The 25,118-nt window shown below is 42.6% G+C and overlaps 2 protein-coding genes across 2 annotated transcripts; both read right to left on the bottom strand.

The window, feature by feature from the left end:
* Nucleotides 1–181: 181 nt before the first annotated feature.
* On the bottom strand, nt 182–12,840 carry LOC148214098 (vomeronasal type-2 receptor 26-like). Its single transcript, XM_088128572.1, has 6 exons — nt 12,623–12,840; nt 11,158–11,449; nt 10,219–10,248; nt 4,988–5,215; nt 2,458–2,584; nt 182–1,074 (listed from the first exon to the last, which is right to left on the bottom strand). The coding sequence occupies exons 1-6, from the start codon at nt 12,838–12,840 to the stop codon at nt 182–184; spliced, it is 1,788 nt and encodes a 595-aa protein (XP_087984698.1).
* Nucleotides 12,841–14,815: 1,975 nt separating this feature from the next.
* LOC148214097 (vomeronasal type-2 receptor 26-like) lies at nt 14,816–24,508 on the bottom strand. Its single transcript, XM_088128571.1, has 6 exons — nt 24,227–24,508; nt 23,290–23,319; nt 22,743–22,805; nt 19,900–20,127; nt 17,365–17,491; nt 14,816–15,708 (listed from the first exon to the last, which is right to left on the bottom strand). The coding sequence occupies exons 1-6, from the start codon at nt 24,506–24,508 to the stop codon at nt 14,816–14,818; spliced, it is 1,623 nt and encodes a 540-aa protein (XP_087984697.1).
* Nucleotides 24,509–25,118: the final 610 nt, after the last annotated feature.

Here is a 25,118-nt window from a genome sequence, read left to right as displayed (position 1 = left end):
TTAAAAAAGATGATCTAAGGCTATTTGTGTTTCATTATTTAATCATTATAATTCAAAATTCACACGCAAGGAAGAGAGATTTGTTAGAACACATAAAAGGGAGTGTAACTCTAAGCTATTTTTTTTTCAAATTACCAATTCTATTGAACAATAGGTACCAAAATCCGGTTTCCTTATTGTTTTATATCATTAACTGCTGCTTTGTGTTTCTGTTAGGTGTCAGGATGATGATATAGCATTTGGGGATAAAGATACAGCCCAGTAAGCCCAGGCTGGAGGCCAGGATGGAGAAGATCTGCACAGCCACCATGTATTTCCCTTTGGTGCTCAGGTAAGTGGGAACAAAGGAGACCCAAACGCTGCAGAAAACCAGCATGCTGAAGGTGATCCACTTGGCTTCATTGAAGCTCCCTGGCAGCTTTCGGGCCAGGAAAGCCACCAAGAAGCAGATGGCAGCCAGAAAGCCCATGTAGCCCAGTGCAGTGTAGAACATGGAGACTGAGCCTTCACTGCACTGCAACAGGATATGTCCTGGTTGGGAATGCATGTCAGAGTCTGGGAATGGGGGAGAGATTCCCAGCCATATCACACAGATTCCCCCCTGAACCCCAGAGCAGGACAAGACAATGGAGTTGGCCAGAGTCTTCCCCAGCCATTTCCTCATCCTGCTGCCTGGCTTTGTGGCCTGAAATGCCACCACCACCATGATAGTCTTGGCCAGCAATGAAGACACAGCCACTGAGAAAACAACACTGAAGGTGGTTTGTCGAAGAAGGCAGACCACTTTGTTTGGGCGACCAATGAATAGAAGGGAGGTCAAGAAGGAAAGGAGGAGGGAAACCAGAAGAATGTAGGTGAGGTCCCGGTTGTTGGCTTTGACGATGGGAGTTTCTCGGTATTTAATGAAGATTCCCAGAACAAAGCTGGTGGTTAGGGAGAGAGCAAGGGCCAAGGAAGCCAGGATGAGACCCAAGATTTCCTCATAGGATAGGAAGCTGATAATTTTTGGGACACATTGATCTCGCTTCTTATTGGAATGCTGGTCATCCGGACATTGGCTGCAACTGGATGCATCTGAAAAACACAGGCCATTGTTCTTTAGCTAGCATCTAACAATATCTGTGGCTGCAACATCATGAAAAATCCAATTTAAATCAATGATTGGGATTATGTTTTTTGAGGTGATGAAGTGAGAGTTTAATTTTGGAGAAACTCTATCTCTGTGGTCACGAGGAGTCAAAAAGAACTTTATGGCATATAATCATCAATCAAGTGAGAGCTGATTTGCTAGAAGAGAAGAGGAGAGGTGGGACCAACATTCTGCAGTATTTGGCTAGGGCCTAAGATGGTTCCAAAAAAGATAAGAGATATTTCATGCAGGACAAATGATCGATGGGCAATAGTTAGGAGGTGCTATGGGACGTGTAGCTGAATTTGAACTGAAAGCTGAAAGAGAAGCAGAGCACTGCCTTTGAACCCAGCATGGGCCTCGTATTGGTGCTTGATGGGCATGTAAGACAGTGTTGAATTCAACTATATATAGCAATTCAGAAGATGTTAAAGATCAATATACAACCGAAAACAGAGGTGTTTCTTTGGGGATTGATAGATAAAGAGTTGGAAAAAAGTCATGGAACTTTGTTTTATACAAGGTAACTGATTTTTACTAGTACAAAGGTGAAAAGGCTTGACATTATTCACAATGGAGGAATGGATGGTGAGGATGATGGAACTTGCTGAGATGGCCAAATGGACATCATTGATCAGAGAAAAGGCATCAACTACATGTAACCCTGGCTGGAAGACCTTATAGACTTTTGACATGAAGCAGAAAAAAATAAACCTTTGATAGATGGCTGTTATAAGCCATGATTCCAGAGTCTGGTTCTAGTTACTATTAAACTAATTTTAATATCATACAATAAGGAGGTTATTGAACACATGAGGAGAAGTGTCTTTTTTATTTTTGGAATGGAAGAAATAATGCATTCCTGATATAGTTCCCCTGCCCACCAGTGAAGTCCACATAATGATCAAATTCACATTTCCAGTGAGAATTAGTCCTTTTGGCTACAGACCCTTGAGAGAGTCAATGTTAAGTGGAAATTTCCACTGATTTTTTAAGGCTGAAGACCAATCAAATGCCAAACCCCAGAAGATTTATCCTCTTTCCAGAAAGTAAACAAGAATACAGCAGGTCAAGGATTCATCCATCTTTCATTATTTTATTTTTAATGGCCAGAGCATCATGCAAAATTGTATGATGGTCCCAAACACTGGAAATGTTTGCTTACTGTCCCCCCCCCCACCAATGCTTCCTTGTGGAAATAAGGAGAAATAGATGAATTAGGTCTAGGAGTAGCAGGAAAGCAGCAGGTGTAACAAACACTGCCAAGAAGAGCAAGAGTGAATTTGACCTCTGTCCCCAAGTGCCCTCTTTGCTCTAGAGCCACCGACCTTCTTGCCCAGAGACGGTTCCTTCCATGCATGGAGAACAGTCATAGCAGCAGACTGGTGCTCCTTCTCTCGTCAGCTTGCTGTATCCTGGGAGACAGTTTTCTGTGCATCTCGACAAAGGCACCTTCTAAACATGAAGAGCAGCCATAGAAACATTCCATTCAATTCCATTTTGGGTGAGTCAATTACCAGTGTAAAAGAGAAGCAGTCAAATAAACAAGAAGGAAAAGAGAAAAACACATCCAAAAATATCATCTAAGTTGACATCCTCAATTTGGATGAATATTACTCTAATAAAACTATATGAATCCTACAGCTGAAATCATAGTATCATTTAAAAGTAAAATTATGATCCTACCAAGAACTAAAATCTGGAATCTGGGAAAGCACTGGGACACTAAAATTTTGAATCAAAACTGCTGCATGGGTCAAGGGGGAAGCAGAAATCCTTCTGGCATATGTATACAGCCATAGAGACCTTCATCATCTGTCTGTTCTTGTCTTGGATTTGGTCAGTGAGTGACAACCTTCAAGGGGTGTTTGCTAGACCCCCAGTTTTAAAGGTGGTCTAGCAAAATATGGCAGCATCTGGAGTCTGACTGGTCAGAGGGAAGAGCTCTCACATAGAAGGAATTGGCGTGCCCTGGATATTTTATCTCGTAAGGAGAGATGGAGCAGACACCAGAACATCTGTGAATCCCACAGCAGAATCCAATATGGGCAGGGATTCTATAGTCCATGTGCCCAAGGGCACAATCAGGCCGCATAGCTTAATTCTAATGATCAGCCTTTTAGGACGGCTGATGGTGGGACGTTAAACTGAGCTAATGTCAGAGCCTTTCTCAGTTTGGAAACCGTGACAGAATGGAAATATCTCACTGGCCTAAACAAGGGGAATTAGCTGCTGGAAAGTACATTTTTGGCTTGGTGAGGTGGCCTGAGCTAATTTGGGGGGAAGAAGCCAGAAGTGATACAGAAATTCAACACAAGTGTGGGCAATATAGCACCCTGCCTAACTCCCCTCACCAGTGATTGCTTTTCTCAAATGACCTTGTGAGATGGGTCAGATCTTGGAATAGGAGTGTTCATAAAGCTTATATAGCAAGAGTAATAGCCACCTGTCTATTGCAGAACTGATCTGTTTCTCCCAGAGCTTAGCTCTTGATATTGAATCAAAGGTAAATCTAAAATCAATGAAAGCTGCACATACAGATAGTCCTGCTTTGATTGACTGTGTGCTGTCATGGTGTTGTCGATCCTTAGCGATCACAGAGAGGGATTTTCACCAGAAAGAGTTCAACCTGGTCCTTCAAGTCTTCTTATTTATGTATGTATGTATGTATTTATTTATTTATTAAATTTCTATGCCGCCCAACTCCCATCAACTCTGGGCTGATGTATGGTACACCCATCACTGCTGTAATTGTGTCCATCCACCTTGCTGCTGGTCATTGTCTTCTTGTCTTTCCTTCAATCTTTCCCAGGAATACAGACTTCTCCACAGAGCTAGAGTTTTGCATAATCTGTCCAAAGTAGGTTAATTTGAGCCTGGTCATTTGTGCCTTGAGTGACAACTTGGGGTTGATTTGTTCAGTGATCCATTGCTGGGTTTCTTGGCTGACCTTGGCATTCTCAGGAGTCTTCTCCAACACCAAAGTTCAGAAGTGTCACTACTCTTTCTCTCCAGGTTCTTCAAAGTCCAACCTCGAAGAGGAGAGTGATTGACTCTAAGCAAGATAACTGTCAGGCCTAGCCCAAGGAACTCCTGGAGACCATGCAGATTCAGTTCAGCAATGTTTATTAGCTACAATCTCTAGCAAGAATCTTCCCGGACTGAAACTCAGTTTCCACAGTCAGCCAGTGAAAACAGAGTGAATTCCTCAGGGAGGTCATAGCCTCATCCTCTTATCTCTTCCTTGCCCCTCAGGAGACGAAAGAGGATGTTTCCCTCCCTGAGTGTGGCCTTCATAATTCCATTCCATCACAATAACCATGGGAATGGGGATGGTATTTCTGTGAACTGAAATGTGTTATGGGCTGGGTACACATACTGGGCTAAAGTATGATTTCTTTTAATCATGATTTGTTGAAAGCTAAATCAATATGGTTGTCAAATCACATTGTGTCAAGTCATGATCCACAATATAATGTCTGTGTTCATGTAACACAGAAAAGAGAGATCAACAGATCTTCCTACACTCTAATGTCATGGATGACTCCACCACCTATGACCAGGTTTCTTCAGCCATATCTTTTCCCCACTTAGTATTCTGTGTCTCCTACATAGTATTAACTGCAACCCGGATTACGGGATCTAAGTATGCTACATGTTTATTGAGGTGCTTACTAGGAAATGTATCACTGAAGCCCTTGCAGTCTTCCATGGATTTAAAAAAAAGTCCTGCTGAGCGGCAAAGACTTCAGAAAGTCACAGATTTGGGGACTAGTCCAGGAAAACAGAAAGTCTTCCTCCATGTGAAGAACAACAGCTGATAAATGGTAAGAAGCAAAATGCAGCAGGATCACTCACCTGACTGAATGATGTTGGCCACATGATGGCACTTGGATTGATGGAGAGATTGACTTCTGAAAAGGCCTCTCTTTCTATTCTCCCAACTTTGACCGCAGCAGTAGACTTGTTGGGGAACACTGCCCAGTGCATGATATCAAAGTCAGAGGCTAGATCTCCGTTCTCGTCCAAATAAACACCATCCACGGAAAGATTGTAAAGCTGGAGATTTCTCAGGAAAGGATGAAGCTGGAAAGAGAAGGAAAACCATGTCCATATCTTATCCAGTTCCATTCAAGCCCTAATTCAATGTATATATGGCTCTTATTATAGATATGGGACTGGTATGAATAACTGGGCCTTTTCAAGTGCCTCTGTAAAGTGTTTCAGGATCTTAGAGGAAGTCTCTCTCCCTTCCTCCCAAGGGAAACTGGATCTCATCCACATGCTTCTTGTGAGTTTTCTGAAAGAGTTAATTCAACTCAGTGACTTGTCCCACAAAGCGAAAAGTAAGCAAACCAATTCTAAGAATCTCCTATAATTACATTAAGAGGGAAATCCCAAAAGATAAATGAAACTCATTAGATCTGGTGGTCAGTGTTTGGGATCCCATGAGATCTTGTTCATATTTCACGTTTTACTTTCTTTCTAAAAATCTTATTTGTATCTATGTACATGTAGCATGAAATATTATGCGGATGGCTCAGGCCCTGAAATCTTGACGCAGAGGGATCTAGCTTGATTCTCCCTCTGGTTTGCCCTGCTGGTCTATCTCATTCTCTTGCTTTGCCTGCCTCTCCGATGTCTTCTCCTGTCCTCCTCCTCCTCCTGTGCTCTTCCTCCTCCTTTCTTCCATCTTGCTCCCTCAATCTTCCTCCCTTGCTCAGTGCTTCTTCTGTTATCTTTCTCTGTCTGTTACTGCTGGTTGCTTGGCTTTTCCACTTGGACACACACACTCTTGCTTACTCACACCTCTAGCCGGCTGATGTTGTCCAAGAAACAACTAACCAGGGGGTGCTGGTGTGTGGCCTCTACCTTCAGTCTGCACCCTGCACTGTAAGAGCTGCATGTGAATTGGTTTTAGTTTTTTAAACAGACACACGTCTAGCAGACCTGAGACTGTTACACCCTCGTAGTTGAGGGATTAGGAGAATGGCTGAGCAATGCCTAATGAAGGAGTGGTCAGGAATTATGCTGACAGGTACCTGCTGCCAATCACTCCTGCTGCCAAGGCCAAAATGGTCCTAGAAGGCAGTCCCAGGGTCCAGGAGTGAGGGGGGAAACCCATGGCAGCCCAAAAGGGCCAAAGGGAGCAGGGCAGATCCAGCTTCTACTCTCTCATCACCACAGCCACCATCGAAGCATCTCAAACCAGGCAGATAGGAAGGCTTGTGATGGGAGAAGATGCAAAATATATCTTTTCCGCCAGACCAGACCAAAATGAAGTTACATAGGCTCAGCTTTCGGCTAGGAACTGCACAAAGCTGGCATCATGAGTGTATGGCCCTGATTTATTGACTAATTCAACTTTCAGGCCAGGACAAACTTTGGGCTCTTGGTGGTGTGCTTTCAAAAAGCAGTAAGGATCTTAAGGCTGAAATTCAGGGCACATGTGGAGGGGGTCCTGGTTCCTGCTAGAAGGTGCTATGAAGAAACAAAGTTTTGAAGAAGAAAAAGCTGCTTTGAATTCAGAAGCAAAACTTATGACTATTTCCCTGGCTGGAAAGTAGAGGAGACCAAGTTGGGTGGTCAAGGGAGAACATGAGAATTGTCATGCACTTCTGGTGCTTAAACACTATACAAATGGGGAAATGCTGTCCCTATAGAAGTATCTCTTTCATTGTACAGCATCCTAAAGTAGCACAAATATTTTCATTTTGGAAAATTCTGCAACAGAATCTCACTTTCTTTCTCCAAACCTCCTCATCTGATCAGAACAAACACTACACCAGGGCTACTGCTGTTCAAACCACCATATCCCCCCGCCCACCCAGCCCTGCCTACACCCAATTTAACCCTGAGGAATTGAAGGAGGAGCATCAATGGAGAGGAGGTCCTACCTTCCATGGCTGTAGCATCTGTGGTATCTGATGGTCTCCAACCCGCCTCCCCTTCCGCTGGGCAGAAGAGGCAGCACTGAGGGCCCAGGACACGGCCTGAATTGCTGTGGATATACTAGAGGCATCCTCAGACAGGATTCTTGCAACCACATCATTGGGTGGGATTTCCCAGATCTCTTTTTCTGAGCATCTTTCCCAAACTTTCTTGGACAACGCAGGCCTGGAATAGGAACATTGGAATGCTGCCTCCCCATATTGATGAATAGCAGAGTAATATGAATTAAAATCATAATATTGTGTCCTTTCTTTTGCCTGAGGTAGGAAGCATAACAAAAGATGTGTATGCTGGAGATCAAGCACTTCGTAAAACACTCTCACACTTATGTCTGGCAAAGCTGCTACAATCCACACTTTCCCCTCAAACAACTGATTTTTGTTTTCAATAGTTTTTATCACTGCTACTAGAGTCATCGTAGCCTGAAAGTCTAATTGAGAAACAATTATTTTTACTTGACGGTTGCTGAAATTTAGAAACATGTCCTTCTTTTTCTTTTCGTCTAATAATTTTTGTGTTTTTTGCTGATTCAGTGTTAAGATGCTTTGTGAGAAGGCAATGCAAACTCCGTTCTTTGTGGCTAGAGGTGCAAAGTTTCTTCGGAACTTTTCTCCGTTTTCATTGTCTGGAGCAACGAGGCCGATCCACGTCCATCGGAAATGCAGGAGCAGCTTGACAATCGCCAAATGAGGAGGCTCTTGCTTTGGACTCACCCGGTAGAAAAAAGGAAAATGCTGCTTATGCTCTGGAATGGGGCTGAGAACACCATAATTGATCTAATAACAAAGAGAAAAGGTTGGTGGTCTGTCTCACTTTCAATGAAAATATTCAGATGCTTAAATCAAAGGGCTTTTCACAACTACTGAGCTGATGTTTGCAGAAGGCAATAGTTGCATGAAATGGTCCATATCGATTGCTGATCTCTCTGCTGCTTGTGTCATCTCTGTTCATGTCCTTTCTGGCTAAGAAAAGCCTGTTCTTGTGGTTGATGTCCATAGTGACCCCTGACCAACAACCCTGACCCACCCAGGTTAGTATGGGCTGATGTACATGGTGCTCAGTGGAGAAACTTTGGTGTGTATGGGACCCCCTACTCACTCTGTGTGTCTCCTGTAGCTCTTAGCACACAAGAGATCAAGTGCTGCAAGTGTTCAGGTGGTGGATAGGAGATTCTCAGTAAGGTAGGGGTGAGCACTGTTTCCTAATGTCTTGGGATTTTGCCAGGCTCAACTCGATAATAATTCCAATCTACAAGAAAGGTGGGTTTGATCAGCCCAGTAATTTTCATCCAATTAGCCTTTTATCTATTTTAGGCAAGCTTTACGCTAAACATCTTGAACGTCGTTTACTAGATTGAATGTATACAAATGATGTAATTGGGCCTGAACACATAGGTTTCTGCAAAGGAAATTCTGCGATTGACCACTGCCTTACATTGAACTTCCTAATTGAAAAGTACCTGAATTTAGGAAGAAAAAAGCTTTTTGTAGCGTTTATAGATCTTAAAAGCACTTTTGACTCTATTCTGAGGGATGTACTATGGACTAAATTGAAGAAACAAGGAATAGAACTGAGGCTGTTGTTCCTACTAAAGAAACTGCATACAAACACTCTTGTCAAGTCAAACATTCGACTAAGGGTCACTTAACGGAAAGAATACCTACGCAGAAGGGAGTTAAGCAGGGCTGTGTCCTTGCTCCTCACCTCTTTAACCTTTTCTTGAATGACTTGGCCCACTCCCTTAGTTCAGTTAATGGTCACCCCCCCAGTCTCAGCGGTCTTCCTACTCCATTGTTACTTTATGCCGATGATACCACAGTTCTTTCCTGCTCGAGGGTGGGCTTACAAAGATATTTGGAGGCATTCTATAATTATTGTCAGAATAACTCACTTACTATTAATTTTTCCAAATCAAAGGTGATAACATTTGCTAAAAGATGGCGTCTGGCGAGATGGTCTATGGGCAGTACAGAAATTGAACAAGTCAAAACTTTTAAATACCTTGGCATTACTTTTAGCTATAATCTTTCTTGGGTAACTCATCGTAATAAGTCAATCCACTTAGCCAATTGTTCCACCACCCAGATTAAACAGTTTTATTTTACAAGAGGTAATCAATTTGTACCGGCAACAATTAGGATATTTAAAGCCAAATCTCTCTCTCAAATACTTTATGGTGTCCCTCTTTGGTTGAGAGCTTTTAATGCTAAAGTGGAAGGTATACAGGCTTCCTTTCTGAGGCAACTCTTAGGGGCTCCTAACTGCGTCTCTTATTCCATAATCTGCCTAGAAACGGGTCAAAGTGTAATCGAAACTAAAGCCTGGATATTAACAATTAAATATTGGCACAGAATCGTATTTAGAGCAGCTCCTCGAAGTCTGCTATCATATCTCAAAAAAGACAATTATATCTCGCTGTGGTCATGACGCATTATATCCAAGATTAAGCAGATTGGGATTGCAATTGAGGACCTATACCTTTCAGATGAAAGCTTTGTATTTAGCACTATTAAACAGAGACTTTTGGACCTAGAATACCACAAACTCAGACTAGCCCAACCTTGCGTATGCTCCCCTGCTATGCTTGGTATAGAAAACCAATTGGGCAAGATGGCGCATTATATAAACGATCTCATGTTACCTTCCCAGCGAAGGGCCTTTTTCTTGGCTAGAGGGAATGCTTTTCCTTCTAAGGTGCTCCTTGGAAGGTATAAAGGCATTCCCATCCATGACAGGCTCTGTCTTTGTGGCAGCCCAGATACAATCTATCATATCATTTTCGATAGTCATTTATTTGTGTCTCTTCGGCATGATTTGTTCTTAAGACCGTTGCAGGGTAAATATCCACTGAACGATGTGGATCCTGCGTCATCCTGCCCGTATTTGCTTTGTGATGCTATACCTGAGATTACCCAAATTGTTGCTAAGTTCTTGGAGGAAGTGTTCGAAAGGAAATGTAACCAAACTCTTCTTTGAGAATTGTTTTTTGCTTCTTATGATATGCTAATTCCTTGTACATTAATGTTTGTAATGCCAATAAAGGTCTGAATTGAATTGAATTGAATTGGGATTTTGCCCATCTGGTTACATTATGAAAGCTGTCTCAATCAACTGTACTAGCCATTGTCTGAACTTACCTCCTCCTCCACTGCCAGGCCCATCCCATCCTAGGGACACAGACCAATATATATTAAACTGGCAGGGAAATCTACCAACCTCTCCACCTTAACATTCTTCTCAGTAAACTGTTGGGACAGGACCTGCCTCATGGACAAAGCAGAGTGGAGGTCAACTCTGAGTATAAAGCAAATTAATGGTGACCTCCTTTCTGGGTCAAAGCACATTAAAGTGGATGGCTGGCTGTGCCCTCGTCGTCTCAATGCCTTTGTATCATTGGAAAGATTCCTTGGATCCACTTTCTTGGTCTTCCTCTTTCTTTTGACCTATGAAGGATTCTTCCTTCATATCTTTTAGTCCTCGTTTGTTCTATGTCTCAAGCCATCTGTATTGCATAACTCACTTAAGAATTCAGTCGACACTCATTTTCCACCATACATTCTAGATTCTCTTTTTTTCACACACATTTCTTAGAGACCCTATTCTGAATGCATTCCACTGACTTTTTTCTTTCGCCTGACATGCCCAATTCTCGCTGTCATATAACAGTCTGAGCAGAATTATATTGGATCATTCTGGCAACAGACCACATACCACTGTCTTATGACAAGCAGTTGTGAATCTTAAAATCCCTCCATCCTTTTTTTGCTCTTTTCTGATAGACCAGTTTGTCTACTTGCTGTAATTTCTGTGAGGAGAGGCTGTTGCGAGTCCAATGCATAGCAGAAAAGGAGAAGGTCATGAAGACAGTGTATGGTTTCCAAATTGTGTACCAATATCAGAAAGATCAAAGTAATACAAGGGAAATGAACCTATTTCAGGTCGTTTAAGAAATGACCATCTGACTCCAACTTTGCTTGGAGTCCAAGAGTGCTATCCAAGTGCTATCCAAGAGTGCCCTTTTCTGAACTCATCTGCGGAATTTCCAAAATGGACTTAGGTTGTACTGAGATTGATACCTGTGGGATTTTGTAGATGCTCAACATGGTTGAAATGTGATTAAAGAGCTCAGAGTCAGTCCCTTCAAGAACAGCCAAGATATGTTTTCTTCTCCCACAACTGTAGTTTGGGGTGTTCTCCTGCCCCATAGAGAGAAAGTCCATCATGGCCTCGTATGTCATTAGGGCGTTGAAGAAGTTCTCATAGATGTTGTAGCCCAGGGAGATATTGTGGAGCAGCGTAGGCCTCTGATTGATCTCATGAGTGGCAAACAAGAAAGGCAAGATGTGGCTGAAGCTCATACTCCTTATTCTATGAGAGAAGAGGTATCAATACATTTTCCTCTTCAGTTTATAAAGACATGTTGTATTGCCCACAGCTGTTACTTGAAAGACCTCTGGCAGTGATCAATTCAAGTTTGGACTCCACCACCCTCGTGAAAGTCCCACAGCCTGAAACATGAATGGAATGAGAAGGAAATGGGACACCAGATAGAAATGTAAAGAAGCCCCATCCCTGTTAGCCTTTCAGAAAGCCCTGAAAATGGGGTTTTCCAGCAAGCTTGGGTATCCCTTAGGGAGCCTGGAAGATGCTTGTATTGTGCGTAGATGGCTGTAATTCTCCTGCAATCTTCCTTTTAATTATGTCGATTAGTTTTATTGTTTTCAGTGTTTTAATGGTTGTGACACTGTGTTGTTAGTTGTAGACCACCCAGAGCCATTTCTAGTGAAATGGGCAGCGATATAAATTTGTTTTCCTTTATACTGATTCTAATCTAATAATTTCTTTCATACTTCCCTTTTTATTGTATATGCCTTAGTCTAATTATTTACTCTCGCTGTTGTTTGACCAGAGAGCTATGGATAGGTGACCCAAGATTACAATCTCTTCATTCCCACTGCATAAAATGCTATTGTTTTAACTGTTTTTCATTAATGTATAATTCTTGAAGCATATCAATAGAACTAAGAAATGCCCAATGAATTAATGATATTGATACCATCTGTTTTACGGTACTTTCTAACACTGGATTCTGGAACACAGGAGATGATTTTTGACAAATTTATTGTCATTCAGGCAGCAGAAGATTTCCCCGACCTTTAATCTGCATATATGAGAAATCCCCTTTCCTTGGCAATTATATGAATTGAATTCAGAAATATCTGCTTCCAAATCAGGGGGTTATTTATCTGTCATAATCTTAGCACATGGCATACCCATAGAGTCATTTCTCCTTGAGTAGAAAATAAAGGTGTTCCTTTTAGAAACTGGGACGCATCAGGTGTTGATGCTTGTCCTTGTTGAAGAACTCAAAAGAAACCCTTCAAGTTTTAAAGCATCCAAAATGAATTTTACTTAAGAAAATTTGGAAGAAAAAGAATAGGCTGGTTGAAAAAGGCCAGGAATTGGGAAATGGGAATTACTCTGTATTAAAAAGACATTGGAGAGGGAAAAATCAATCACTAGAGGCCCTATAATAATTACCCCATAAATATATGTCTTGGAGGCTTGAAGAACTCATATTGTTGAAATATAGCATTAGATGTCGAGATAATTCCACTGATCAGGTAGTCCCCTGGCTTGTTGAAATTGTACTTGTACTTTCTCTCAATTATCACGTTCAATGGACATTTCTTCACCAGCTTCTCAGAGGGAAAATGGGACACTAGCAGAAGCAGGAACAGCAGCCCTCGAGATACCATGATGGTGCTCTTTGCTAGAATTCTCTTTCAGGCAAAGACAGCTCTTCCTTGGTCCCAGAGCTGCCTAATTATGAGGAAAAACTATGAACAGACAGTACAGCTGCACTGAAGAATTTCTCTGCAATGAAGATGGTCCAGCTTGGCACCAAATTTGGAAACCACAACTGGTAATGTCAGAATAGCGTGGCCTTTCCTTAAATGAAAAGCACCTTTTGCTCTCAGCAAAGCAGGAGATAATTATGGCTCAGTGATGTTCAGGTTTTATATATGAGGTTTTAGCAAATATTTATCACAGTGGATTCAAAAATGACCTGTGATGATGGTGATGAAATCTCTGAAGCTTTGTCACCATCACCATGGTTCTGATAATTAGAAGGAGAATTGGGAATCATTGTGGCAGCACAGATGCGCAGCTGGAGAAAATATTTTTGTATTACTCATAGAGACAGTTCCAGTTTAAGAGTCAAGAGGCGAAGAATTCAGGAAAGTTTGACTGCCCTTTACTTAAGAAACTTATTTTGAGACGGTTAAAGGTTGTAGTATGTTAAATTTTAAAGGCTGTAATACATTAAATCAGCTGAACCCTCATTAACTCTCCTGAGGGAACTCTATGTTAGTGCTGATGAGCCCATCATCCTAAATGCAGGGCAGGTACCCCAGAATAGCTGCATCCAGCTCAGTAAAGAGATACCTTCTGGATGACCCTTTAGAGGCCCTGTTACAACATCTTCTGCTTTACAAAATGGAGAAGAAATAGCATTGTTTATGTTTATGAGGATAAGATTTGATGGAAATTCCCTGGACATTGTTGTGATGTTTTTGATTATATAGTGTGTTTTTTTTAGAGTCAGCATCATGTGGCAGAGTTTGACCTGTGCAGCTGGTCTCAGCTGAGCTTCTGAGGGCAGAACAGCAATGTCTGGAAATCTGCTGCTGCTCTCAGGATTTGCAGAAAAGGTGGAAGAAAAGATGGTGCTTTCCCTGCAGGAAGGGAGGTGCGCATTCTCTCATGACGTCTTATTCAGCAGGATGCTTACTGTCCTTCCCTCATCTCTGTCTGGTGTCTCCCTTTGGGCTTCGGAAACTGCCTGAATCATGAAGTCCTTTCTTTCCCTTTAAACTTTGCTTTTCTCCCTTGATTGATCAAGGTGGTGTCAATCTTTTCAAAAAGGAGGATGAAAGATGCAAATCGCTACAAAGGACTAATAAATAAGCCCAGAGCATAATAACAAGGGTTATCATTCTAATCCCACCTGATATCAGATTGAGAGAGAGGAAAGAATGCAATTATTTTTAAAAAGATGATCCAACGCTATTTTTGTTTCATTATGTAATATTTATTTATTTATTTATTTATTTATTTATTTATTTATACATTTGATTAATTCTCTGCCGATCTCCCCCCAGTGGGGAACTCTGGGTGGCTCACAAAGTATATATAAACCTAACAGTGACAAATCTACAATCAGTGCTATATCTATTATGCTATGTGACCAGCAGGGGTCTCTGGGGTTGTCATCCGGGCTTTTTTTCCTCCTCCGTAGATCTTTCTCGCCACTCGCATCGATCGTCGCTCATGCCGGCTGCATTTGGAGTTCGGCCAGCACCGGTATTTTGCTCCCCCACGCAGCGCCGCCGGTTCCTCCCCTCTAAAAGGGAGTCCCCATTTATCTACTCACAGATGGAATAGCTTTCGAACTGCTAGGTGGGCAGGAGCTAGGACAAGGGACAGGAGCTCACCCCATTCCGCTGAGCTGGGCCTGAACCGCTGGAGTGCCGACCATTTCTGACTGGCAAACTCCAGTGTCATTAAGCCCTGTGCCACCGCGTCCTCTTTATAATTCAAAATTCACATGAAAGGAAGAGAGGTTTCTTAGAACACATAAAAAGGAGTGTAATTGTAAGCTATGTTTTTTTTTCAAATTACCAATAAATAATTGAAAAATAGGGACCAAAATCATGTTTCCTTACTGTTTTATGTCATTAACTGCTCCCTTGTGTTTCTGTCAGGTCTCAGGGTGATGGTATAGCATTTGGGGACAAAGATGCACCCCAGTAAGCCCAGGCTGGAGGCCAGGATGGAGAAGATCTGCACAGCTACCATGTATTTCCCTTTGGTGCTCAGGTAGGTGGGGACAAAGGAGACCCAGACGCTGCAGAAAACTAACATGCTGAAGGTGATCCACTTGGCTTCATTGAAGCTGCCTGGCAGCTTTCGGGCTAGGAAAGCCACTAAGAAGCAGATGGTGGCCAGAAGGCCCATGTAGCCCAGTGCAGTGTAGAACATGATGACTGAGCCTTCATTACATTGCAACAGGATGTACCCTGGTTGGGAATGCATGTCAGAGTCTGGGAATGGGGGAGAGATTCCCAGCCATATCACGCAGATGCCCACCTGAACCCCAGAGCAGGACAAGACAATGGAGTTGGCCAGAGTCTTCCCCAGCCATTTCCTCATCCTGCTGCCTGGCTTTGTGGCCTGAAATGCCACCACCACCATGATAGTCTTGGCCAGCAATGAAGACACAGCCACTGAGAAAACAACACTGAAGGTGGTTTGTCGAAGAAGGCAGACCACTTTGTTTGGGCGACCAATGAATAGAAGGGAGGTCAAGAAGGAAAGGAGGAGGGAAACCAGGAGAGTGTAGGTGAGGTCCCGGTTGTTGGCTTTGACGATGGGAGTTTCTCGGTATTTAATGAAGATTCCCAGAACAAAGCTGGTGGTTAGGGAGAGAGCAAGGGCCAAGGAAGCCAGGATGAGACCCAAGATTTCCTCATAGGATAGGAAGCTGATAATTTTTGGGACACATTGATCTCGCTTCTTATTGGAATGCTGGTCATCTGGACATTGGCTGCAACTGGATGCATCTGAAAAACACAGGCCATTGTTCTTTAGCTAGCATCTAACAATATCTGTGGCTGTAACATCATGAAAAATCCAATTTAAATCAGTGATTGGGATTATGTTTTTTGAGGCGATGATGTGAGTGTTTTGTCTTGGAGCAAATCTATCTATGAGTCAGAGTAGGTTTGCTAGAAGAGGAGAGGAGAGTTGGGCCCCATATTCTGCAATATTTGGCTAGGGCCTAAAATGGTTCCAAAAAAGATAAGAGATAATTCATGCAGGACAAATGATCAATGGTCAATAGTAAGGAGGTGTTGTGGGACATGCAGCTGACTACTCTTTTGCTTCTTGGACTACAAGCAGCACTTTATTTTGCTAAGTCTTTGATTAACAACTTGACTGTTGTTATCTGCTTCTGCTTCTTGGCTACTGTGTCTGCTACCTTGAAACAGAACAATGGTTTTGGTGATTAGAAAAAAAGATAGATTACCAAAAGAAAAAAGAAAAAAAAGAAAGTCACACTCTACCCATAGAGTAAGAGGTTAATTTACACTTATAACTGCTGTAAAGGAAAATGAGAAGTTCCTTCTTCATGGGCCTCATGATGGCCTGCCTGAGGACAATTCCACTTGGTCATTTTGATCCAGCAGAAATCCTCAGAAGATCAGGGTCATATCCTGTGCAAACCCTTTCAAAGAGGATCTGTAGAAGACCAAGGAACAACATGCAACCCTCTTTTGGAAACACGACAGGAACTGCCTCTTTTCCCAGTCTTGTAGAAACATGCAGTGATAGCCAGAACAGCTCTTAAATCAGCTGTGTGAGCTTGGATAATATGTGGCTTTGAAAGGACTCAACAGGAGATGCACTGCAGGTTCTTCTGAGGTATCTCTTTTGAAGGATCTGCGTTGCACTATTGTATAAATTAGGCCAAGATCCCTGTGGTTACCCTGTTGCAAGCTTCAGCCCTCACCCAAATGGAGATCTTGGTCTTAAAACTGAAATCTGATGGGATGATTAGAACCCCAATCTTGACCTTAGGACTGGATATTTTGGTTCCAGGCTTCCCTGAAAACCTGGAATGTGGTCCTGAAAGCTTCTCCAAAAGTTACTATCAAACTAATTTTAATATCATACAATAAGGAATTTATTGAACACATGAGAAGTGTCTATTTTATTTTTGGAATGGAAAAAATAATGCATTCCAGATATAGTTCCCCTGACCACCAGTGAAGTCCACATGATGATCAAATTGACGTTTCCAGAGAGAATGAGTCCTTTTGGCTACAAACCTTTGAGGAAGTGAAAGTTAAGTGGAAATTGCCACTGATTTTTAAAGGCTGAATGCCAATGAAATGCCAAACCCCCAGGTTTTACCTTCTTCCCTGAAATCAAACAAGAACACAGCAGGTCAAGGATTCAGCCATCTTTCATTATTTTACTTTTAATGGCCACACCATCATGAAAATTGTATGATGCTCCTAAATCTTGGAAATGTTTGCTGACTGTTCCGCCCCCCCCCCCCCACCAATGCTTCTTTGTGGAGATAAGGAGAAATAGATGAGGAATTAGGTCTAGAAGTAGCAGGAAAGCAGCACCTGTAAGAAACACTGCCCAGAAGAGCAAAAGTGACTTTGACCTCTGTCCCCAAGTGCCCTCTTTGCTCTAGAGCCACCGACCTTCTTGCCCAGAGACGGTTCCTTCCATGCATGGAGAACAGTCATAGCAGCAGACTGGTGCTCCTTCTCTCGTCAGCTTGCTGTATCCTGGGAGACAGTTTTCTGTGCATCTCGACAAAGGCACCTTCTAAACATGAAGAGCAGCCACAGAAACATTCCATTCAATTCCATTTTGGGGAAGTAAATTACCAGTGTAAAAGAGAAGCAGTCAAATAAACAAGGAAGAAAAGAGAAAAAAAAAAACCCATCCAAAAATATCATCTAAGTTGACGTCCTCAATTTGGATGAATATTACTCTAATAAAACTATATGAATCCTACAGCTGAAATCATAGTATCATTTAAAAGTAAAATTATGATCCTACCAAGAACTAAAATCTGGAATCTGGGAAAGCACTGGGACACTAAAATTTTGAATCAAAACTGCTGCATGGGTCAAGGGGGAAGCAGAAATCCTTCTGGCATATGTATACAGCCATAGAGACCTTCATCATCTGTCTGTTCTTGTCTTGGATTTGGTCAGTGAGTGACAACCTTCAAGGGGTGTTTGCTAGACCCCCAGTTTTAAAGGTGGTCTAGCAAAATATGGCAGCATCTGGAGTCTGACTGGTCAGAGGGAAGAGCTCTCACATAGAAGGAATTGGCGTGCCCTGGATATTTTATCTCGTAAGGAGAGATGGAGCAGACACCAGAACATCTGTGAATCCCACAGCAGAATCCAATATGGGCAGGGATTCTATAGTCCATGTGCCCAAGGGCACAATCAGGCCGCATAGCTTAATTCTAATGATCAGCCTTTTAGGACGGCTGATGGTGGGACGTTAAACTGAGCTAATGTCAGAGCCTTTCTCAGTTTGGAAACCGTGACAGAATGGAAATATCTCACTGGCCTAAACAAGGGGAATTAGCTGCTGGAAAGTACATTTTTGGCTTGGTGAGGTGGCCTGAGCTAATTTGGGGGGAAGAAGCCAGAAGTGATACAGAAATTCAACACAAGTGTGGGCAATATAGCACCCTGCCTAACTCCCTCACCAGTGATTGCTTTTCTCAAATGACCTTGTGAGATGGGTCAGATCTTGGAATAGGAGTGTTCATAAAGCTTATATAGCAAGAGTAATAGCCACCTGTCTATTGCAGAACTGATCTGTTTCTCCCAGAGCTTAGCTCTTGATATTGAATCAAAGGTAAATCTAAAATCAATGAAAGCTGCACATACAGATAGTCCTGCTTTGATTGACTGTGTGCTGTCATGGTGTTGTCGATCCTTAGCGATCACAGAGAGGGATTTTCACCAGAAAGAGTTCAACCTGGTCCTTCAAGTCTTCTTATTTATGTATGTATGTATGTATTTATTTATTTATTAAATTTCTATGCCGCCCAACTCCCATCAACTCTGGGCTGATGTATGGTACACCCATCACTGCTGTAATTGTGTCCATCCACCTTGCTGCTGGTCATTGTCTTCTTGTCTTTCCTTCAATCTTTCCCAGGAATACAGACTTCTCCACAGAGCTAGAGTTTTGCATAATCTGTCCAAAGTAGGTTAATTTGAGCCTGGTCATTTGTGCCTTGAGTGACAACTTGGGGTTGATTTGTTCAGTGATCCATTGCTGGGTTTCTTGGCTGACCTTGGCATTCTCAGGAGTCTTCTCCAACACCAAAGTTCAGAAGTGTCACTACTCTTTCTCTCCAGGTTCTTCAAAGTCCAACCTCGAAGAGGAGAGTGATTGACTCTAAGCAAGATAACTGTCAGGCCTAGCCCAAGGAACTCCTGGAGACCATGCAGATTCAGTTCAGCAATGTTTATTAGCTACAATCTCTAGCAAGAATCTTCCCGGACTGAAACTCAGTTTCCACAGTCAGCCAGTGAAAACAGAGTGAATTCCTCAGGGAGGTCATAGCCTCATCCTCTTATCTCTTCCTTGCCCCTCAGGAGACGAAAGAGGATGTTTCCCTCCCTGAGTGTGGCCTTCATAATTCCATTCCATCACAATAACCATGGGAATGGGGATGGTATTTCTGTGAACTGAAATGTGTTATGGGCTGGGTACACATACTGGGCTAAAGTATGATTTCTTTTAATCATGATTTGTTGAAAGCTAAATCAATATGGTTGTCAAATCACATTGTGTCAAGTCATGATCCACAATATAATGTCTGTGTTCATGTAACACAGAAAAGAGAGATCAACAGATCTTCCTACACTCTAATGTCATGGATGACTCCACCACCTATGACCAGGTTTCTTCAGCCATATCTTTTCCCCACTTAGTATTCTGTGTCTCCTACATAGTATTAACTGCAACCCGGATTACGGGATCTAAGTATGCTACATGTTTATTGAGGTGCTTACTAGGAAATGTATCACTGAAGCCCTTGCAGTCTTCCATGGATTTAAAAAAAAGTCCTGCTGAGCGGCAAAGACTTCAGAAAGTCACAGATTTGGGGACTAGTCCAGGAAAACAGAAAGTCTTCCTCCATGTGAAGAACAACAGCTGATAAATGGTAAGAAGCAAAATGCAGCAGGATCACTCACCTGACTGAATGATTTTGGCCACATGATTGCACTTGGATTGATGGAGAGATTGACTTCTGAAGAGGCCTCTCTTTCTACTCTCCCAACTTTGACCGCAGCAGTAGACTTGTTGGGGAACACTGCCCAGTGCATGATATCAAAGTCAGAGGCTAGATCTCCATTCTCGTCCAAATAAACATCATCCATGGAAAGATTGTAAAGCTGGAAATTTCTCAGGAAAGGATGAAGCTGGAAAGAGAAGGAAAACCATGTCCATATCTTATCCAGTTCCATTTCAGCCCTAATTCAATGTATATATCACTCTTATTATAGATATGGGACTAGTATGAATAACTGGGCCTTTTCAAGTGCCTCTGTAAAGTGTTTCAGGATCTTAGAGGAAGTCTCTCTCCCTTCCTCCCAAGGGAAACTGGATCTCATCCACATGCTTCTTGTGAGTTTTCTGAAAGAGTTAATTCAACTCAGTGACTTGTCCCACAAAGCGAAAAGTCAGCAAACCAATTCTAAGAATCCCCTATAATTACATTAAGAGGGAAATCCCAAAAGATAAATGAAATTCATTAGATCTGGTGGTCAGTGTTTGGGATCCCATGAGATCTTGTTCATATTTCATGTTCTAATTTCTTTTGAACAATCTTATATATATCTATATACATGTAGCATGAAATATTATGTGGATGGCTCTGGCCCTGAAATCTTGACACAGAAGGATGTAGGCTGATTCTCCCTCCATTTTGCTCTACTGTTCTGTCTCATTCTCTTGTTCTGCCTGCCTCTCCGATGTCTTCTCCTGTCCTCCTCCTGTCCTCCTCCTCCTCCTCCTCCTCCTGTGCTGTTCCTCTTCCTTTCTTCCATCTTGCTCCCTCAATCTTCGTCCCCTACTCAGTGTTTCTTCTGTCAATTTTCTCTGTCTGTTACTGCTGCTTGCTCAGCTTTTCCACTTGTGGTCTGTCCCTTGGACACACACCCTCTTGCTTACACACACCTCTAGCTGGCTCATGTTGTCCAAGAAAAAATTAACCATAGGGTGCTGGTGTGTGGCCTCTCTCCTTCAGCTGGTGCCCTTCACTGTAAGAGCTGCATGTGAATTGGTTTTTGTTTTTTAAACAGACACACGTCTAGCAGATTTGAGAGTGTTACACCCATGTAGTTGAGGGATTAGGAGAAAGGCTGAGCAATGCCTGGTGAAGGAGTGATCAGGAATTATGCTGCCAGGTCTCTGCTGCGAGATCTCCCCTGCTGCCAAGGCCAAAATGGTCCTAGAAGGCAGTCCCAGGGTCCAGGAGTGAGGAGGAATCTCATGGCAGCCCAAAAGGGCCAAAGGGAGCTGGGCAGATCCAGCCTCTACTCTCTCATCACCACAGCTACCATCGAAGCATGGAAGAACAGGCAGATAGGAAGGCTTGTGATGGGAGAAGATGCAAAATATATCTTTTCCACCAGACCAGACCAATATGAAGTTACATAGGCTCAGCTTTCAGCTAGGAACTGCACAAAGCTGGCATTGTGAGTGTACGGCCCTGATTTATTGACTGATTTGACTTTCAGGCCAGGAGAAACTTTGGACTCTTGGTGGTGTGCTTTGAAAGAGCAGTAAGGATCCTAAGGCTGAAATTCAGGGGACACATGGAGGGGGTCCTAGTTCCTGCTATAAGGTGCTATGAAGAAACATAGTTTTGAAGAAGAAAAAGCTGCTTTGAATTCAGAAGTGAAAGTCATGACTATCTCTCTGGCTGGAAAGTAGAGGAGACCAAGTTGGGTGATCAAGGGAGAACATGCAGATTGTGGTGTCCTCCTGGTGCTTAAACACTCTACAATCGGGGAAATGCTGTCCCTGCAGAGGCACCTCTTTCATTGTACAGCATCCCAAAGCAGCACAGATACTTCCATTTTGGAAGATTCAGCAACAGAATCTTGTTTTCTTTCTCCAAACCTCCTCATCTGATCAGAAAAAACACTACACCAGGGCAACTGCTATTCAAACCACCGTATCCCCCCCTCCCACTCAGCCCTGCCTACACCCAATTTAACCCTGAGGAATTGAAGGAGGAGCATCAATGGAGAGGAGGTTCTACCTGCCATGGCTGTAGCATCTGTGGTATCTGATGGTCTCCAACCCGCCTCCCCCTCAGTTGGGCAGAATAGGCAGCACTGAGGGCCCAGGACACGGCCTGAATTGCTGTGGATATACTAGAGGCGTCCTCAGACAGGATTCTTGCAACCACATCACGGGGTGGGATTTCCCAGATCTCTTTTTCTGAGCATCTTTCCCAAACTTTCTTGGACAACACAGGCCTGGAATAGGAACACTGGAATGCTGCCTCCCCATATTGATGAATAGCAGAGTAATATGAATTAAAATCATAATATTGTGTCCTTTCTTTTGCCTGAGGTAGGAAGCATAACAAAAGATGTGTATGCTGGAGATCAAGCACTTCGTAAAACACTCTCACACTTATGTCTGGCAAAGCTGCTACAATCCACACTTTCCCCTCAAACAACTGATTTTTGTTTTCAATAGTTTTTATCACTGCTACTAGAGTCATCGTAGCCTGAAAGTCTAATTGAGAAACAATTATTTTTACTTGACGGTTGCTGAAATTTAGAAACATGTCCTTCTTTTTCTTTTCGTCTAATAATTTTTGTTTTTTTTGCTGATTCAGTGTTAAGATGCTTTGTGAGAAGGCAATGCAAACTCCGTTCTTTGTGGCTAGAGGTGCAAAGTTTCTTCGGAACTTTTCCCCGTTTTCATTGTCTGGAGCAACGAGGCCGATCCACGTCCATCGGAAATGCAGGAGCAGCTTGACAATCGCCCAATGAGGAGGTTCTTGCTTTGGACTCACCCGGTAGAAAAAAGGGAAATGCTGCTTATGCTCCGGAATGGGGCTGAGAACACCATAGTTGATCTAAGAAAGAAGATGAAAGGTTGGTGGTCTGTCTCACTTTCAATGAAAATATTCAGATGCTTAAATCAAAGGGCTTTTCACAACTCTTGAGCTAATAGGCAATAGCTGCATGAAATGGTCCATATCGATTGCTGATCTCTCTCCTGCTTATGTCATCTCTGGCTATGAAAGCCTGTTCTCCTTGTAGTTGATGTCCAAGGTGACCCCTGATCAACAACCCCGACCCACCCAGGTTAGTCTGGGCTGATGCACATGGTGCTCAGTGGAGAACCTTTGGTGCCTATGGGAGTCCATACTCACTCTGAGGGTCTCCTGTAGCTTTTAGCAGAAAACAGATCAGGGGCTGCAAGTGTTCAGGTCGTGAATAGGAGATTCTCAATAAAGTAGGGGGGAGCACTGTTTCCTAATGTCTTGGGAATTCGCCCATCTGATTACATTATGAAAGCTGTCTAAATCAACTGTACTAGCCATTGTCTGAACTTACCTCCTCCTCCACTGCCAGGCCCATCCCATCCTAGGGACACAGACCAATATATATTAAACTGGCAGGGAAATCTACCAACCTCTCCACCTTAACATTCTTCTCAGTAAACTGTTGGGACAGGACCTGCCTCATGGACAAAGCAGAGTGGAGGTCAACTCTGAGTATAAAGCAAATTAATGGTGACCTCCTTTCTGGGTCAAAGCACATTAAAGTGGATGGCTGGCTGTGCCCTCGTCGTCTCAATGCCTTTGTATCATTGGAAAGATTCCTTGGATCCACTTTCTCGGTCTTCCTCTTTCTTTTGACCTATGAAGGATTCTTCCTTCATATCTTTTAGTCCTCGTTTGTTCTATGTCTCAAGCCATCTGTATTGCATAACTCACTTAAGAATTCAGTCGACACTCATTTTCCACCATACATTCTAGATTCTCTTTTTCACACACATTTCTTAGAGACCCTATTCTGAATGCATTCCACTGACTTTTTTCTTTCGCCTGACATGCCCAATTCTCGCTGTCATATAACAGTCTGCGCAGAATTATATTGGATCATTCTGGCAACAGACCACATACCACTGTCTTATGACAAGCAGTTGTGAATCTTAAAATCCCTCCATCCTTTTTTTGCTCTTTTCTGATAGACCAGTTTGTCTACTTGCTGTAATTTCTGTGAGGAGAGGCTGTTGCGAGTCCAATGCATAGCAGAAAAGGAGAAGGTCATGAAGACAGTGTATGGTTTCCAAATTGTGTACCAATATCAGAAAGATCAAAGTAATACAAGGGAAATGAACCTATTTCAGGTCGTTTAAGAAATGACCATCTGACTCCAACTTTGCTTGGAGTCCAAGAGTGCTATCCAAGTGCTATCCAAGAGTGCCCTTTTCTGAACTCATCTGCGGAATTTCCAAAATGGACTTAGGTTGTACTGAGATTGATACCTGTGGGATTTTGTAGATGCTCAACATGGTTGAAATGTGATTAAAGAGCTCAGAGTCAGTCCCTTCAAGAACAGCCAAGATATGTTTTCTTCTCCCACAACTGTAGTTTGGGGTGTTCTCCTGCCCCATAGAGAGAAAGTCCATCATGGCCTCGTATGTCATTAGGGCGTTGAAGAAGTTCTCATAGATGTTGTAGCCCAGGGAGATATTGTGGAGCAGCGTAGGCCTCTGATTGATCTCATGAGTGGCAAACAAGAAAGGCAAGATGTGGCTGAAGCTCATACTCCTTATTCTATGAGAGAAGAGGTATCAATACATTTTCCTCTTCAGTTTATAAAGACATGTTGTATTGCCCACAGCTGTTACTTGAAAGACCTCTGGCAGTGATCAATTCAAGTTTGGACTCCACCACCCTCGTGAAAGTCCCACAGCCTGAAACATGAATGGAATGAGAAGGAAATGGGACACCAGATAGACATGTAAAGAAGCCCCATCCCTGTTAGCCTTTCAGAAAGCCCTGAAAATGGGGTTTTCCAGCAAGCTTGGGTATCCCTTAGGGAGCCTGGAAGATGCTTGTATTGTGCGTAGATGGCTGTAATTCTCCTGCAATCTTCCTTTTAATTATGTCGATTAGTTTTATTGTTTTCAGTGTTTTAATGGTTGTGACACTGTGTTGTTAGTTGTAGACCACCCAGAGCCATTTCTAGTGAAATGGGCAGCGATATAAATTTGTTTTCCTTTATACTGATTCTAATCTAATAATTTCTTTCATACTTCCCTTTTTATTGTATATGCCTTAGTCTAATTATTTACTCTCGCTGTTGTTTGACCAGAGAGCTATGGATAGGTGACCCAAGATTACAATCTCTTCATTCCCACTGCATAAAATGCT

This window comes from Python bivittatus, unplaced genomic scaffold, assembly GCF_059951505.1.
Source record: "Python bivittatus isolate LINGU-HERP-01145 unplaced genomic scaffold, Pbiv_v1 ctg000750_np1212, whole genome shotgun sequence".
NCBI classification, from domain to species: domain Eukaryota; kingdom Metazoa; phylum Chordata; class Lepidosauria; order Squamata; family Pythonidae; genus Python; species Python bivittatus.
The sequence above is the reverse complement of the archived record's forward strand: the minus strand, read 5'-3'. Positions and strand labels throughout refer to the sequence as shown.

Excerpts from the sequence above, each read along its gene's own strand:
- LOC148214097 (XM_088128571.1), bottom strand. The coding sequence starts at position 24,508 with ATGAGCTTCAGCCACATCTTGCCTTTCTTGTTTGCCACTCATGAGATC. Across the intron at positions 17,492-19,899 it reads GGCCAAAATCATTCAGTCAG|AAGGTGCCTTTGTCGAGATG; the intron begins GTGAGTGATCCT and ends CTTCATGTTTAG. Across the intron at positions 15,709-17,364 it reads AACCGTCTCTGGGCAAGAAG|ATGCATCCAGTTGCAGCCAA; the intron begins GTCGGTGGCTCT and ends TGTGTTTTTCAG.
- LOC148214098 (XM_088128572.1), bottom strand. The coding sequence starts at position 12,840 with ATGGTATCTCGAGGGCTGCTGTTCCTGCTTCTGCTAGTGTCCCATTTT. Across the intron at positions 10,249-11,157 it reads GCATCTACAAAATCCCACAG|GATGGGATGGGCCTGGCAGT; the intron begins GTATCAATCTCA and ends CTGTGTCCCTAG. Across the intron at positions 5,216-10,218 it reads GCCTGGCAGTGGAGGAGGAG|CTTCATCCTTTCCTGAGAAA; the intron begins GTAAGTTCAGAC and ends TTCTCTTTCCAG.